Genomic DNA, 17,210 nt, shown 5'->3' on the forward strand with positions numbered 1-17,210 from the left:
GCTTCTTTGGCTACCCATTGCCTTCGGAATAAAATACGAGCTCCTTCAGTAGGCATTTAAAGCCCTTCACAATCTGCTTCCAGCCTCTCTTTCCAGACTGACTACATATTACTTATCCTCCTATCCAGCTGCCCCTTTATATGGAATTCCATCTGCCCTCCGTCCTGGATTACCTTTCCTCTTCACCTTTAGCACTTGGAACCATTAGTTCCCTCCAATGCTCAGCTCAAGTGGTAGAAAGAGCCAGGTTGGCTAGGGGACAAAAGAATAAACAGTTCAGCTTTGGATATGTTAACTCCTCTGTCTCCAGTCCCTCCCCTCTTTAATCCGTCCTTCACATGTTTGACAGAATAATCTTCCTAATGCACAAGTCTTCTCAAAAATCACAGTACTTTCCAGATGCCTATAAGATAAAGTATAAAATCCTTAGCCTCTCATTTGAAGCTCTCCACAATTTATCTCCATCCAGCCTTTCTACCATTTTTCACATGTACTCTAAATTCCAACCTAACAGAGATATTAGCTATTTCTCAATCTCGACCTCCCATCTCACACTTCCATCCATTCATGTGGGATGTGCTTCAGGTGTGGTATGCACCCTCTTTATCTCTGTTAAAAACCTCTTTCTTCAAGGCTCTGCTGACATTCCACTCTTCTCCAATCTCTTCCCGCCCTTACCCCAGCCAAAAAGTTTCTCTCTTCCTCCTCAAATTTTTGCGAAGCACCCTTGTTAGATTTCTCCTTTGCTTCCATCACACTCTATATTTTATTATACTTCTCACATCCCACCAATGGGTCTGGGTTGTTTTCTATTTTTATATCTCCGGTGCTCAACACAATGTCTTTCACACTGTCAGCACTTCATAAATGTTTGTTGAATTGAATTGAGCTTTAGGTATGAGCAGATGGGTGAGGAGATGTCCAGCAGGCAGTTGTAGAGCCTTGAAGGTTTCAAATTTATTTCCTTAAAAGAGTCTTATGAGGAAGAGCTAAAAAAAAAAAATCTTAAATCTTTCAGAAAGTATGGGAAATGAACCAAATAATAGAATCAAATCATTTCTGAGCTTGAAGGAACCTTAGAAATTATCCAGTCCAGATCTCATCTTGTAGATGTGAAAACTGAGGTACAGAGAAGTCAAGTGATTTGACCAAGGTCACATAGCTAAGTAGTAACAGACGAACTAGATTAGAATGCCATTCTTTTGACTCTCAGTCTAGTTCTTCCACTGTATCACTACTGCCTTTCTTCTGAGAGGAAATCCTTCTTGAATAATTACACTTTCTTTCCTCAATTCCTTTTTTCCAATTTTAAGTGAATGGATTTATTTATCATCAGATGCTTCGCACTTTAAAATATTTGATAGTGTATAAGCTGCCTTACTTGTCAGTGGCATAAGTGATATGTAATCAAGGAAACAGATGATTAGAAAAGGAAGTTGACTGGTCATAGACTGGTACCTACAAAATGTATGAAGTCTCAAAGGAAAGAATCCAACATGTTGGAATGGATCCACCATAGACCAAAACTATGCATAAGGAAAAGGCAGAAATGTGATGCATTCTGCACCAGTGGAAGGGATATCCTACATGAGTTCAGGTCACACATAACATCAAAGTATTGAAGAAGTCCAATGCGCATTCAAAACAGCTGACAAGCTTCATCTTAGAATAGCCTGCCATTTATTGGTAGGCCCAAAGAGTTGCTATATATGGCATAGCATTTTATTTAATCACTTTTATATTTGGATCCTTTTTAATTTGAGATGCCTCAGAAGTAGGAATGGCTAAAGATCAGTCACTTTTTTATGTAACCACAGTTAAACTGAAACACCTTACAGTTTTCAAAGCTCTTATCTGAAAACAGCCACAGAAGGAGGTTTTGTGTACACAAAATTAATTGAAAATCTAGCAATAAGGACATTAATTAGGAAACATTTCTTTGTTTATACTATGAATGACTGACCGGTTTTATTTTTCAGGAAATCCTGTGTCAGCTGTGGTCACCTGCAATCTCTTTGTTGTCCCAGCACTAAGGAAGATGCAGGGAATCCTGGATCCTCGACCAACAATTATCAAAGCCAGGGTAATGTTTTCTAGTTGTAGCAAACAAACAAAAAAAACCCTCTACACTCCAAGGATCCACTTTTTCAACTGACTATAATTACCTGGAGCATTAAGTTTTTACAAACAAGCCAAAAAAAAAAGTAAATTTGGAAAAAGCAAGTCTCCTCTTCTCTCCTTCCATATTCTCTTCTGAAGTCATCCTTGGGTCCAGGAAAAAATACTCTTCACATAATTGAAAGCCAACTAAGAACCTCTGAGAATTAAAAATTAAGAATGGATGTTAAGGGAGCATACTATACAACCAAGAAAAATGTCCAGGTCATGGCAGGCAGTACCTGACCACAAGCTGTAACAGGATTTGTATCAAACCTCCTTCCCTGGTATGTAGCCATAGATGTATGCTCTCCCACCTACCCTAGACTTATTTCAGTGATTCTACTATGGTTAACACATGCTGCAAGATGCTGGGGTTACAGAGATGAATAAGTCATTGTCTCTGCTGTCAACAAGCTACCAAACAACATATAAGAAAAGATTTATAAGAAAAGACTAAGGACAGATAAGGAAAGGTGACCGTAAGTGATTTTAAAGAATGAACACTAACATAGAGAAATGACACTAAAGTTACTTGGAATAAGTTTAATTTCCTCTTTCCTTCAATCACCAAAGGAAAGTGAACAAAATATGATTATGTCCATACATTTTTCTTACTCTGTAATGAAAATCTTTTTTGAAATGGACAAACTATAAGACCAAAGACAGATACGGCAACAGAATGTCAGACATGGAAAGAAACTTGAAGGTACCTAATCCAACTCATATCTTAGAGCCCTCTCTAAAATATTCTGGACTAGTGGTTATCCAGCCTCTGCTGGAGAAATCCTTCCCTAATGCACATATTAACTCTATGTTCTGTTGAATTTTTTGTCAAATATTTCCAAATTACATTTTAATTTGCTTTAGCTGTACTTGGGAGTATGTTTAACACCTCTGCTGTAGAACAGCATTAATGGAAAAGTCTGCCTGTTCCCTTCTCATAACAAGGATGACCTTGATACATATGTAGACAGTGGTCATAAGCGTTACATAGATGGAGAAGCAGGCATATGATACTGAAATTATTGACATTCTTTCTGCCACTTTTTTTCTTGGTGGTGTTAAAGTCTGAAATTTTTTCCATGTCTTTGTTATCTCCTCTTCTTCAAATAAAAAGAATTGAAGTATTGGAGGATACTGGGACCCAGGGGTTATCTCAGGCTAGCTGCCGTGTCTCTGCCTCCAGTATAGCCAAATACTTTATAAACATCTGAACTTTATACAACATGAAAGAAGAAGAAGAATTGCTTGGTGTTCCATAAAATATTTTATCCAAGACTAACAATATAAAATATAAGAAATTTTAGGCTTTAGAAATAGTATACTTTTTTTTAAAATTTAATTTATTTATTTAACATATTTAGTTTTCAGCATTGGTTTTCACAAGAGTTTGAATTACAAATTTTCTCCCCATTTCTACCCTCCCCCTACCCACTCCAAGATGGCGTATATTCTGGTTGCCCTGTTCCCCAGTCAGCCCTCCCTTCTGTCACCCCACTCCCCTCCCATCCCCTTTTCCCTTCCTTTTTTGTAGGGCAAGCTAAATTTCTACTCCCCATTGCCTGTGTATCTTATTTTCTAGTTGCATGCAAAAAACTTTTTTTTTTTGTTTTTAAAAACTTTGAGTTCCAAATTCTCCCCCCTCCTCCCTTCCAACCCACCCTCCCCAAGAAGTCAAGCAATTCAACATAGGCCACACATGTATCATTATGTATAACCCTTCCACAATACTCATGTTGTGAAAGACTAACTATATTTTGCTCCTTCCCAACCCATCCTCCTTTATTGAATTTTCTCCCTTGACCCTGTCCCCTTTTGAAAGTGTTTGTTTTTGATTACCTCCACTCCCATCTGCCCTCCCCTCCATCATCCCCCCCTTTTTTTATCTTCTTCCCTCTTCTTTCCTGTGGGGTAAGATACCCAATTGGGTATGTATGGTATTCCCTCCTCAGGCCAGATCTGATGAGAGCAAGATTCACTCATTCCCCCCTCACCTGCCCTCTCCCCTCCTCCCCCAGAACTGCTTCCTCTTGCCACCTTTATGTGAGATAATCCACCCCATTCTATCTCTCCCTGTCTCCCTCTCTCAGTATGTTCCTCTCTCATCCCTTAATTTGATTTTATTAGAAATAGTATATTTGATGCTTACTGTGTCAGTACATTTCAACATTTCCACATGTGGAATGGAAGTGCAACAAGCAGTTCAGGAAAGCTAATTAGACTTTTTTTTACTGTACCTTTTTTTTTTTTCAGTTTGAGATCAGTCACCAAATAAATAAACAGATAAACTTTAACAAAAAGCAGAACACACTCTGACCAAACTAGAAGATATTCACCTTATTCATTGTTTAGACATCATACTGAATTTAGGAAACAAGAAAACCCCTGTTAGTGACAAGAGAATACTAATCAGAACTTTCTGGCACTAGGCAAAGCCCAAAGAATCTTTTTGTGCTTTGCTTATGTTAATACTTACAGTCTCTCCTTTTTAAGACTGACATTTGTAGCTGCTTTCCATTAGACAAAGCTGCTTGGATGAGCTCCTTAAATCAGACTGATGTTCTTTACGTTGTTTCCATAATGCTTCCAATTTCCTGTCAGCTAATGGGAATGCAAAACTTGGTCCAAGAATCCATCAAATTCCTATCTCCCACAGAGCTATATCACTGTCTGCCAGCAAACCTCATCAGCGTGGACATTTGCATCTTAAATACCATCCCTAACTTAGGTTAATAAGCATTTTTAACCACTACAATCACCTGACACACAATCACATCCTCAGAGTCCAGTCATTTCACTTTGCTTTAAAAAGGCTGAATCCTACAATTTCAGCTTTCTAAATGAGCAAGGAGGCCAGCAATTGACAAAAGCTAGTGGAACGCTGACCTCGGTAATTTGGCCTTTCTTGGCTCACCCTGACCTGCTTTGTGGAAAAGCTGTGCATTGTGTCCATTGTATTCTCTGCTTCAGCCACAGGGGTATATGATGAACTGCATTTTTTCATCGTCCAGACCAGGTTTCAGTGGAAGGGCTACCATTCCATGCTGCAGTGTTTAACAGGATGCCGACATGGAGCATTTGCTTTGCCTGTTTATTTCACTTAATAATCTTATGGCTAGAATTGAAGAAGCATTTTCCCCCTTCCTCAAGGACCTTATTACATTCATTCTTTAGAGAGAGACAACTTTTTAATTTTAAGTTTATACAAGATACAGGTTAGAGATAGGTACTGGATAGTGACTGGACCTATAGTTTCATTAATATAGGAACTTCCAAATGAGGAAGTGCCTTCTACCAATGCATGTCAGCAACCTTCTTGCAATTTTGATCTTAAGAGAGTTGCCTACAGCTGAAGATGGTCTTATGTAAGGTCAGACAGCCAGTAGGTATCAGAGGTGAGCCTTGACCCCCGGTCTGCCTAGCTCTGAGGCCAGCTTTCTATCCACTGTGCCTGTGGTGCCAGGCTGTATGTATACAGAATGAAAACAAGATAAGGAGAGGAAGAAAACAGGAAAGGCCTCCCAGAGGAGTTGGTGCTTAAGCTGAGCTTTGAAGGAAACCAGGGATTCTATGAGGCAGAGATGAGGAGGGAGTGTACTCTACCCAGGGATAGCTAACCTGTGCAAGGCATAGCGAGAGAGGAGTGTCGTAAGTAAGGGACAGTAAGGAGTCCCCAAAGGGAAGCAATGTGCAAGCCTGGAAAGGTAAGTTTTCATTGTAGAAAGGAATCGGGATTGCCACTCCCTACTGGAATCTCTTTCCTTATTATTCTTCCAGAGTAAGAGAGCTCTGCACGCTGTAAACATTGAACAGAAACTTTGTAACTGATGTAAGCATAAAAGTATGTACAGTCTGAGCCTTGAACTTACACACAAACTCAGAATTATTAATGTAATGTTATGCTATTGTGTTCCAGTCAGCCTTTACTGAGGGCCTACTAGTTACTAGGCAGTAATTTGCCAAATAATTCTATTAAATGCAATATCGGGTATTTTTTTAAAGGGTGGAATTTTGAAAGGCAGACATGCCATTGAGTCAGGTGGAATAAGGGAAGGCTAAGGTGTATTTAGAAAATGTTAATGTCCCTGAAGAATAAAAACATTTCAAGTAGAATTGCCAACATGTGTAAGTGTTTCAAGGTTTCCTTATAAGTTTGAGACAAGTGCTTCACAAGGGGCTACTGTTGGAAGACCAATAAAGTCTGTGTTATCACTGTTGCAGGATTTATTGGAAACACCATAAAAAGTAGAACAGGAAATCTCTTGAGATCATGATCTGCCAAGCCTGAGCAGGCTTTTATATGTGGATAATAGAAGGATCATTCTATTCTAAATTGGAAAGGACCTTCCTTTGAAGTCATCTAGTCCACCCCACCATTTTTAATCCATGCTTTGAGAGGCCCAGAGCATAGAAGTAACCTTCCCAGAGTCATACAGAAACAAATCCAGGATTCAAACCCAGATTTTTCTATTCCAAAGAGAAGTGTACTGTAGCACAGTGGTCCTATGATGGAAACCTGGATCACACTGGATCACTATCTACCTGGAAAATAGATAAAGAGTATCCCCTTTCTTATTCTCACTTTATGTGCTTAATAATAATAGCTAATAACCGTGCTAAACACTTTACAACTATTATCTCATTTGATCTTCACAACAACCTGAGATGTAAATTCTATTATTATCCTCATTTTATAGATGAGGAAACTGAGGCAGATAGCCATTAAGTGACTTACCCAGGGTCATGCTGCTAATAAACATCTGAGGTGAGATTTGAACTCAGGTCTTCCTGACTCCAGGCCCAGTGTTCTAACCACTTCGCCATCTAGCTGCTCCTAGACTTTTACTTATAGGCTACTTCAAAAAAATACTGTGTGAACAAAAGCAATCCATACTGATGGAGTTAAAAACATCTCACCGAATTAGCTCGCGCTGTTTTTTCACCAGAAATGTCACACTGTGATAAAACATAATCAATATGTTACATTTCTTTATATCATTCACAGAAATGCAAAAAAACTGAGAGAACAGTTGCTTCCTTAAGCTACATGCTATAATAATCATGATTTTTATTATAGACAAATATAATGATTAGTAAAGTGTATATACATTTTACTAAAACATCCACCCTATGTTTACGGTTCATTAATAAAAAAAATGCTGTTAGATTTAATATTTTTTTCTGCTCAAAGTACTAATGGTTCATGAACTTAGCTGATAATAATAGTTTGAGAGCATTTTGCATTTTTTATTTTACAATTAGTTGTGTTAATGCCCTTTGTCTTTATATCACAGCAACTTCCAGATGTAATATTCCCCAAACCCCCCTGACAGAGAAAAATAGTTTAATAGCATGAGACAGTGGAAAGGATGAGCTGGAAGGGAACTTAAGAGGCCATGGGGAAACTGAGACCTGAAAGGTCACGTGACTTGCCCAAGGTCACACAGGTAGTGACAGCGGCAGGATTTAAACCCTTGTCCTCTGACAGCAGAGCCAGTGTACTTTCCATTGTACCCCTCTGAAAGAATGCTGAGTATGGAGCCTGAGCACCTAACCTTGGGAAAGTCACTGTTTCCTCTGACAATGAGGCAGTTGGACTAAAAAGGTGTGAGTTCTCCATCCATAACCTATGATCTCATCTGAGAGTTTATACAATATTCCACACCTGTATTCTACTACCACCCCGCCCTACCCCCTCCAAGATTAGTCATTATAGCTACTCAGAATTTGGTTTCATTTTAGTGTTCATGTTTATAAATGTAGTCATTGTGTATACACAGAGCATTTCAAAAGACCAGGTAACAATTCAAAATCTGTACATGCAAAAAGTGCAATCACATGTGAGGCTGAAAGAACAAGACATTCAAGTCAGACACCAGATTTTTTAAATGAATTAGTGAAAAATTAGGAAAGAAAAATTGAAATAAGGATTTTCAAGGGCTTTTTGCTGTTAGGTTTATGAATAAAAAATATTGTTGTAGCCTTTCACAGCTGATCTGTTTAACATGTGGTTATACTTTTATGAATTGTTGGAAAAAGAGATGCCACTAGAACTATCTGCCTCTTCATGAGTATTTCAGCATTTTCCTATGTTAAGTATACTACCAAATAAGCAGACCTGTGCCAAAGACGAGGCAAGAGCTTACTGCTCTGTTTAATGTGTATATTTTATTTAGTTTTTGTTCTTTAAGAGGGATGGTAGGCAGGGATAACCTTAAGAGCCCTATGAGGCTTTTAAAATCTGTGTAATTTGTTCTCAGATGCCGCGGACCAATTTTGTATTTGCTTATTTGTGTATATGTTCTCTTTCCCTGGAGCACATACGCTTAAAGGGATGCTTTCCTTTTGTCTGTTTTCCAAGAACAGTGCTTGGCACTTAATAATTGTTTGCTGCTGGGCTGATGCAGATTGGTTTCAGGGCCCTGGCAGGCAGCATTTTAGAGTGCTTTTATCTTCTCCGCCCAAGGGGCTCAGGAGCCAGTCTGGATTTAGGCTTAAAACGAATCCCTCCACATGAGACCAAGGTGAGATCGTCCTGGTTAGTTCTCAGATTCAACTAAACGCTTTCCTAGGGACTGGGTGGAGCCATGTAGAAGTAAAAGAATGATCCCATAAACACTTCCTGGCAGGAGAGAATGCTGATACCTGCTTTTTGAAAGTGGCTAAGGAGTTTTTTGATCACTCTGAATTTTTATCAATAATTTTTTTCTAAAAAAGTGCAATGTATTTTTGCCTTCATAATTACATTCACATATCTTAAAAACTATAGATTTTTAGCTCTTAGCAAGAAAAGTACCATATAGTTGCAATATTGTTTATATAATTGGGTTTTAATTTTTTACTTCATAGAAGATGACTTTGTTTTCTTTGACTGTCAACCTAGGCTTTAAAATAAAGCTTGAAGGGGAGACCTTAGAGATTTTCTACCCTACCCTCGTTTTGTACGTAAGGAAATTGAGGCATACAAAGGCTAAGTAATTTGCCCAAGTTCATACAGCATGTGGCAGACCTGGAAATAGAACCCATGTCTCCTGACTACCAACAGAGTATTCTGAAGGATAGGAAAAAGAAATCAAGGATCTCTACCCCAAAGAAGATATCAATATGATTATAACATGAAACAACTTAATTACATTAGGCTCATACAATATTAGACAGAGAAGACAAGCCCTCAATACATGTGAAAAAAATAGTACAAACTGAGTCTCATGAGCAGCAAAGAGCAAAGGAGTAATCAAATGGGTGAGATTTAGTCAGACCAGATTTCTTGGAAGAAATAAATTTCAAGCCAGGTTCTGAAGGAGATGAAAAGCTTGGATTAAAAAAGGGAGGAATGATGTTTCTAAAGGCACAGTACGAATGGGGGTTCCTAAAGTAATCAGATTTCCATTCTGCCAATATTTTATATAATTATGATCTCTGCTTTCAGTAGACTTAAGACTACTTAAAAAGTAAGAGTTTGTTTAAGGGAAATACCACTTCCCACATACTGGAGCAAGCTTTATTTATTCTGACGTTGAACTTAATTTAACTTCGATGAGCTGTGGTGGATAATTGTGTGTTATTCAATTTATATAATACCCTTTAGGCACCTGCTACCTTGTTTCTTGTACCTGTTGTTTCTTTAGCTTATCAGATTTATCATGGAGGGTGAATTAAAAGCCAAACATAAAAGGAGTAGAATTTAAATCTGATTGGCTCAAAGCCTAATTAGTCAGTCAGTGATATATAATGTGGGTGTACTGTTGGTAATCAAAGGATTTCTTTGTCCTTTTCCATTCCATGAAAAGGAGTCACCCAGAAGAATTCTTTTATAATGTCAACGTTCTGGTTAATCCAGATTGTTATAACCCTTAGGAAAAATTATATTTATCAGCTATAATGATGAATCTTACTTTACATGTATATGTATGTTTATGTGGGAATATCTATATCAATAGACATATACATATATGTGCATATGTATGTGAGTGTTGATAGATAGATATAGATATTTTCTTAGTATTAGAGCACCAATGAGAAACTCTAAAGAAAAAAGGGAAAATATACAATGTCTTCATGCTGGGGGTTTGTTTGTTTGTTTTCCTGTTAATATACATTCAAATTTTTGGAGAGTATTTATTCACTACTTCACAAGCTGCTTTGATTCTATCTGATTTTTGCTAGATGTTCAACCAATCAACTGTAATTCAGGAAGCCCTTCTCCTTTCATCTTGCCCTCTTTCTCCCATCAGGCATAAAATCTTCCAGTCTTTCTTTCCTCATCATTCCACCAAAGGCCCCAATCTTCCCCTGCCATAGTAGGGGTAGTGATAGTGAAAATAGCACTGGACCCATACCACTTGTCATGCCCACCCCTCCACACCCTTAGTAACACCCCCGAACCAATCATGAGAAAATATCATCTGGTAATGTGGTTTGAACCAATCACTACCAATGAGAGAAAAACAACAGGTTTGTTTTCTTTACCCTTTGTTTCTGCAGTTATCATGTGATGTGAAATTGGATCCTCGCCCAGAATACCATCGGTGTATACTGACTTGGCATCACCAAGAACCACTGCCTTGGGCTCAGAGTACAGGTTAGTCACACCTGTGTTCAAGAATGCCTTATGTGCCTGTTCTGTGTGTATTATTACTTACCACTTTATATTGACCTGACTATTTGGATTATTGGACATTTTCCTTTTGAAAATTCTACTAAATTAAATTATTTTTGCAGATGTGGACATTCTGACATTATAACAGGCAAGAGTAAAAAATTAAAACGTAGATTGTTTCATTTTGTTTATTTCATTTTATTTATTTTATTTCATTTATCATGAATTGTGAATGTGGAATTGTAAAACACTTTTTATGAATTAATTAGGGGCATATGGTAGAGGGAGGAAGAGGTAGGGCCCAAAATGGAGAAGGCCTAGGTGAAGTGGGGTGAAGTGACCTAGGACATTCCCTGAAAGGGATGGTCCAGGTCCAGTTGAGGGTATAACAGGGTCTTGTGCAGCAGCCTCACTCTACCCACCATGTTAAAATGACTATCTCCACCAGTCATTCTATCTCGAGTCCTCAACTGAAATGTTGATAACAATGAGTGATAGTCATTTGTCCTATGAAGAAGTGTGATGGAATCATTCCTGTTCCTCTGGACAGCTCTACTCTTGCTAGTTTTTTGGTTTAGATTTTAAAATGTTGATCAGTAGAGACAACATCCTCAACTGTTATGATAGACACAAATGAATTTACATAAATGCCTTTTAAGCAAAATCTGAAAAAAAATCTTAAGAAATTAAAAGCAAGTGTAAAGTCTGGAAATGGGAGCATACATGTCTTTGTTATCATATAGATAAAGCCACTTCTGGTTTCTGAAGCCACGTGGCAATTTTCTGTTACATAAGTGTCCTCCATTCCAACTCCCTGACTCTAAAATTCCTGGTCATGTATGTACTATTTCTAATCTAGGTGCAAAAGCTACATATCATCTCAGGGAGGAAATTATCCTGTCATATTACAAACACAGAGTCTGGAAAAAGACTTTACAAATTCCCCTTTTCTGTCATATCAGGTGGGTAGCCTGAGTATTTGTGGCATTTTGTGAAATGCCTGTTGAAGCTATAAAAGCTTATTGGGGGGCAGCTAGGTGGTGCAGTGAGTAGATCACCGGCCCTGAAGTCAGGAGGACCTGAGTTCAAATCCAGTCTCAGACACTTGACACACTTACTAGCTGTGTGACCTTGAGCAAGTCACTTAACCCCAACTGCCCTGCCCTTCCCCTGCAAAAAAAAAAAAAAAGCTTATTCAATTTGATTTTGTATTCCTTCAACAACAATAATTCCCAAGTCACAAAAACAAAAGATGGCCTGCAAAAAGTAAAATTTAGCTATGAAAATACAGGTATGACCATGTCACTCTCCTGCTCAAGAAGCTTCGGTGACTCCTCCATGAGTCTAGGATCAAATACGAACTCCTTTGTCATTTAAAGCCCTTCCTAATCTGATTCTAAACTACCTTTACAGCCTTTCCCTATGTATGTTACTCCCCTTCACCTACCTTGCAATTCAGCCAAAATGACTTCCTTGTTTTGCCTCACATGACTCCATTTTTTGTCACTGTGTCTTTTGCCCAGGCTGCTCTCCATGCCAGGTGCTGGAGAAATAACATGTATGGATAAGCAGATGTGAGGTGATAAGTTCAGTAGACAGCGCCAGTAGGATCAGAGAAGGCTTCATAGGGGCCACCTGAGCTGAGCTTGGAAGGAAAAAGGAAGATTTTGAAATGCAAAAATGAGGAGGGTTTGCATTCTCAGTGTGTGGGAAAGCTTCTTGATATGCAGGAGATGGGATGTCAGGTTCAGAGAACAGCAATTACTCCCATTTGGCTAGAAAATAGGGCGTGTAAAGGAGAAAGTAACATGAAATAAAGGTGGAAGGATAGTTTGAAGTGTGACTGTGAAGGATGTTTAAATCTTTCCAAGCTGAGGTGTCTGCATTTTAATTTAGAAGCAGTAGGGAGAACTTGCATGAACTGATGCAGAGTGAAATGAGCAGAACCGGGAGAATATTGTACGTAGTAACAGCAATATGATATGATGATCAATTGTAAATGGCTTAGCTATTCTCAGCAATATAAAAGAGACTCATGAGAGAAGCAATAGGGAGCCAAAGTTTTTTTTGTTGTTGTTGTTCAGGGAATGACAGCAGATCTATACCTTAAGATGACTGTTTTAGTACTTATGATGGTATAGTGAGGCAAAAGACCAATTAGAAGACTAGAAGCTAGGCAAGAGGTGATAAACTGAATCAGGACGTTGGTGGCCTAGGTAGAGTGAAAAGGAAGCAGGAAATGTAGAGATTAAAGTCAACAAGACTTGACAGCTTATTGGATGTAGGGGTGAGAGTGAAGGGAGGGAGGAGAGGGAAGAGCCAAGGATGACAACAGGGTTACATAACCACTCTGAAGAAGAGGAATGTTTACAGAATAAGATCATTAGTTTTATTTGGGATATGTTGAGTTTGAGGTGTTGATAGCACAGCAAAGTGGAGATATCCAACAGACATCTGGTTTTTTAGGAGAGAGATTGGGGATGAATTCATAGATTTAAGAGTTACCTGTGTAGAAATGATGAGTGAACTCTTTGGTAGTCAGTGACATCATCATAGAAGAGAGTGTAGCTAAGAAGCAAAGGAAACCTAAAACAGAGATATGGGGGACACCTACAAATTAGGAGGCAGGAGAGGTATGATGATGAGCAAAGAAGACTAAAAACAAACCATCACACAGGTAGGAGAAGCAGAAAAAAAGTAACGGAAACCAGGGAAGGAGAGAATGTCCCAAAGGTGTGAGTGGTCATCAGTCTCTAAAGCATCAGAGAGACCAAGGAGGACAAGACCTAAGAGAATTCCATCAAACTTTGCAATTAAAATCTTTGAAGACCTTTAAGAGAGATTTCAATAGAGTAGGACGTTCAGAGGAAGTTGGACTTAGGGAGGAAGATAATCAGCTCTATTTTGGACATAGCTGGGTATATTGATTTGGAATCTTCTTTGTAGAAAAGATAAATAGAATGTATAGTAGTAGTTCAGATTGAGGGAGTGCATTTGCAAAAAGATCAGAAGTGAATGGATAGTAAGGTGGAATCAGTGATTACAGATGACTTTATTAGTCACTAAGTCTTGTTAGCAGTGAAAGAGAGGCCCAGGTTAGCGAAGAACTTTGAGGGGGAAGGGAAAGACCTGCCATTTGGGAGGGTAAGAGAGCCCTAATATTGGGCAAGACTGAAGATGAAGGGGAGAGAAATAATGATCAAAGGTGCAAGCTCTCAGAGGGAAAAGGCAGAGAAGGAATCAAAGGTGCATAAGTAGAATGGTTGGCCCAGATAAGAAATTGCATGGGAAACAAGGAGCTGTCAGATAAAGATGTATAGAGTTTTAAGGTATAGAACAGGGGAAATGAAGAATATATATAAATGGCTTCCATTTTCTCAGTCAATTAGAAGGCAAGGTCTTCTAAGAGAGGGGTATGCAGGGTTTGAGAAGAGAGTTTGGAGCAACTCTGTACCCTTTGATCACAGTTGAATGGCTTCCTTCAGTAGCTTTCAGCAGATTGGTATTAAGAGGAGAGAAGGTGAATAGTGGGATTGGCTCACAGTTTGAGATGGGCAGCGTGTGATTGGTGGTAAGACAGAGGATTCAAGAGTGGTGGATGATGTATAATTGAACTACTCCACTATAGGGACAAGACTATGAAGGAGAAGTGGTGCATAGGCCATGGAAGTTGAGGACGTTGCAGACCTGAGAGGCTAAAGTGTTCAAGAGAATATCATAGTTCCTAAGTATGAGGGCAGAGGTTGGGATGGAGAAGAAAACTACAAGCCAACTACTGACTGAGCTCCTTGATGAAGGTAGAAGAGTGACCTCAAGGCCATTAGATTACAGCTAGAATAATCTGGACCCAGTGATATAGATGGAAGGAGTGAACCTTAAAGGCAGAAAAGTTGCAGACTTCACGGTAGCATTCCAGAAGTAGCAGAGGACAGCACAGACTATCTCAAGCCTTCTTCCTGGCCCCGTTTTTGAGTTATGATTGTTGTTTCTTTGTTGTTCGTGCTGCTGTTGCTACTATTGGTGATGAGGGGGTTGGAGAGTAGCAGGAAACGTCTCTTGAAGAAACCCAGTTTTTTGTAAGCACCAGGAAACTGAACGGTTATTAGATAAAGGGGAGTTGGTTAATAGAGACCTAGGGGTCCAGAAGGTACAGTGGAAAAAGAAGGCAGAAGAGCACAGGAACCAGGGTAGGATAATGCCAAGCTAGATAGGGATGATGGTTCTGGGAAAAGTAACAGGAGAAAGGTTTTTGCATCAGGTGGTGGCTCCTCTGCATTACAGGAAGTTAGGGAAGCATTAAGGTGGAACAAGACCAGAAGCAGTGAATGAGAACGCCTTCTCTGGGGTGGGTTGGAGAGCCTACATGAAGAGGGTATGAGGTACAAGGAGTGAGGAAGTTGGAGAGACAAGATTTTGAGACAGAAAATTAAAACTAACTAGCTTTGTGTCTTGAGCAAATCACAATGAAAATAGTCTCCAGTCGTGTGACACCTGAGTTTGAATCATACCTTTGGCTCTGGCTGTGTTACCATAGGTAAGTCACTTAGCCAATCTGAGCCTCAATTTCCTCAACTGCAAATCCTGCCTTCCAGCTTCATTATTGTAAGGATCAAATGAGATAATGAGTTTTATAAACCTTAAAATGCCACCTTAAATGTTAGCTCTTTTTCATTTTTATTAATGGGGAGGTAGCCTATGCAATCTGTACAGCCCCATCTAGCTCTAAAATTCCATTACACATGAAATCTAATCCTCTCTTTTCTTTATTCCTTGCACTTTTGTTCATAAGTTTTCATTTTGGAAAAAAAAATGCTATGAAGGCAGTAGACACTTTCAGTGGGTCTTCTGCTAATAAACAACTCTCTCTCTTAGGGAATCAGATGAGTAGTCGTCTGATGAGTATGCGCAGTGCCAATGGACTATTGATGCTACCTCCAAAAACTGAGCAGTATGTGGAACTTCATAAGGGCGAAGTGGTGGACGTCATGGTCATCGGAAGGCTATGATGGTCACCAGCGAGAACAAAGCTTTGATGCATGTCTACATATCATTGACTGTATCCTGTAATATGCAACGGCACAGCTAGTTTTTCTGATTTGGATAAAAGTTGATCAGTATAGTCAACACCTTGACCTATATTTCAAATGAATTTAAATAAATACCTTTTAAAAAAAACACCTAAAAATAAAATCTTAACAAAGAAATTTCTTCTGATTATATCAAAGCAACTTTTTCCTTTCTTGCAATTGCTTTGTGTGTTCAATGCTAGATCTGATAGCGGTAGCTTTTAGTAGACAGCAGTAGGTGCCTGCACAACTTGTGTTTTTCTCATCTTTAAAATACAACTACTTATGCTCTTTAAACAAGGCTGTCTGCTTATTTATACTAGCTTAGGAAACACTTGGATTTCCCTTCTTAGTATGCTTCATAACCACTTCACAGAGAGCTTTGGCTTGTTCTTTCTCTTGTATCTCGTGTTTATGTGCACAGTGCCAAAAGAAGACTGACTGTGTGGGGATCTCGCTCTGCCTTGGGGTGCGCCACCCCCTTTGCAGCAGGGTCCAGAGGGATTTTTCATCCCAGCAGCCACCTGGCACAGTCCTCTTGGGCAGTAACTGGATACTTTTATTTGAACAAACAAAAAAAAATTGCTTCCTTAAGTGCTGACAGCCTTTTTAACCAATACATTTAAAAATGTACAGAACTAAAAAATATAAAGAATCAAAGACTGATCTTGTACAGATATTAGCGTTACCAGCATTCATGTGGAAATTAAATGAGAAGAGAAATAAGAACCTAACGTTGAACAATTCTGTACCATAACATTTTCTGTAATGATATTAAAACTTAATGAATAAAAAAATCCTTGATCATTATTTAAAATTTCATTGTGTCAGCCTCATTATTTAAAAAAGAAAAGGCTGTCTTGCCTCTCAGTCTCAAGACTGAAAGGAAGGTAGAAGATAAGCTGGCCAGGTAAGTTGGACTAACAGGAAACTTTCACTTTCTAAATGTTTGAGTCATATAATAATTGGACTTATTTCATCACAGTAGTTGCAGCACTTTGAAGAAGAAAGCTTAGTTGTCCAGAAAGGCGAGAAGAGTAAGTTTAATTGATTTGATGTTTCCAGGCCAAGACTGGGTGACTAGATCCTCGTTTAAGGAAATTACAACATCTAGCAAAGGCAGGAAACTGGAAAGAAATATTATAATTCATTAGCTTGAAAGAGAATGATAATACAAACTTACTGAAATTCATAAATTTGTAGTTCTTTGGAAGAAAAGAATGTAAGGAGTAAGAAAAAAATCACATGTGAGTATCTGGGGGATTTTTAATAGTGTTAGGATAAAAGCAGCAAATATGCTTCTATAGACCATGAGGAATTAAATAGATATTGTAAATACCATATGCCTTGTGAATGTCTTGGGGTGGGACGGCAGGATAAGTATA

At 38.7% G+C, this 17,210-nt stretch overlaps 1 protein-coding gene across 4 annotated transcripts in view; it reads left to right on the plus strand.

The window, feature by feature from the left end:
* The window catches only part of GPHN (gephyrin), an 885,721-nt gene extending 869,074 nt beyond the window's left edge, over positions 1–16,647 (plus strand). For all 4 annotated transcript variants that reach the window (XM_036769505.1, XM_036769507.1, XM_036769503.1 and 1 more), the window contains 3 exons: positions 1,980–2,083; positions 10,645–10,741; positions 15,632–16,647. In XM_036769505.1, the coding sequence (XP_036625400.1) occupies positions 1,980–2,083; positions 10,645–10,741; positions 15,632–15,765 (335 nt within the window). In that variant the 3' untranslated portion in view covers positions 15,766–16,647. The remainder of the gene's footprint in view (positions 1–1,979; positions 2,084–10,644; positions 10,742–15,631) is intronic.
* The last annotated feature ends 563 nt before the right edge of the window (positions 16,648–17,210 follow it).

Source organism: Trichosurus vulpecula, chromosome 8 (genome assembly GCF_011100635.1).
Source record: "Trichosurus vulpecula isolate mTriVul1 chromosome 8, mTriVul1.pri, whole genome shotgun sequence".
Classification (NCBI taxonomy): Eukaryota; Metazoa; Chordata; class Mammalia; order Diprotodontia; family Phalangeridae; genus Trichosurus; species Trichosurus vulpecula.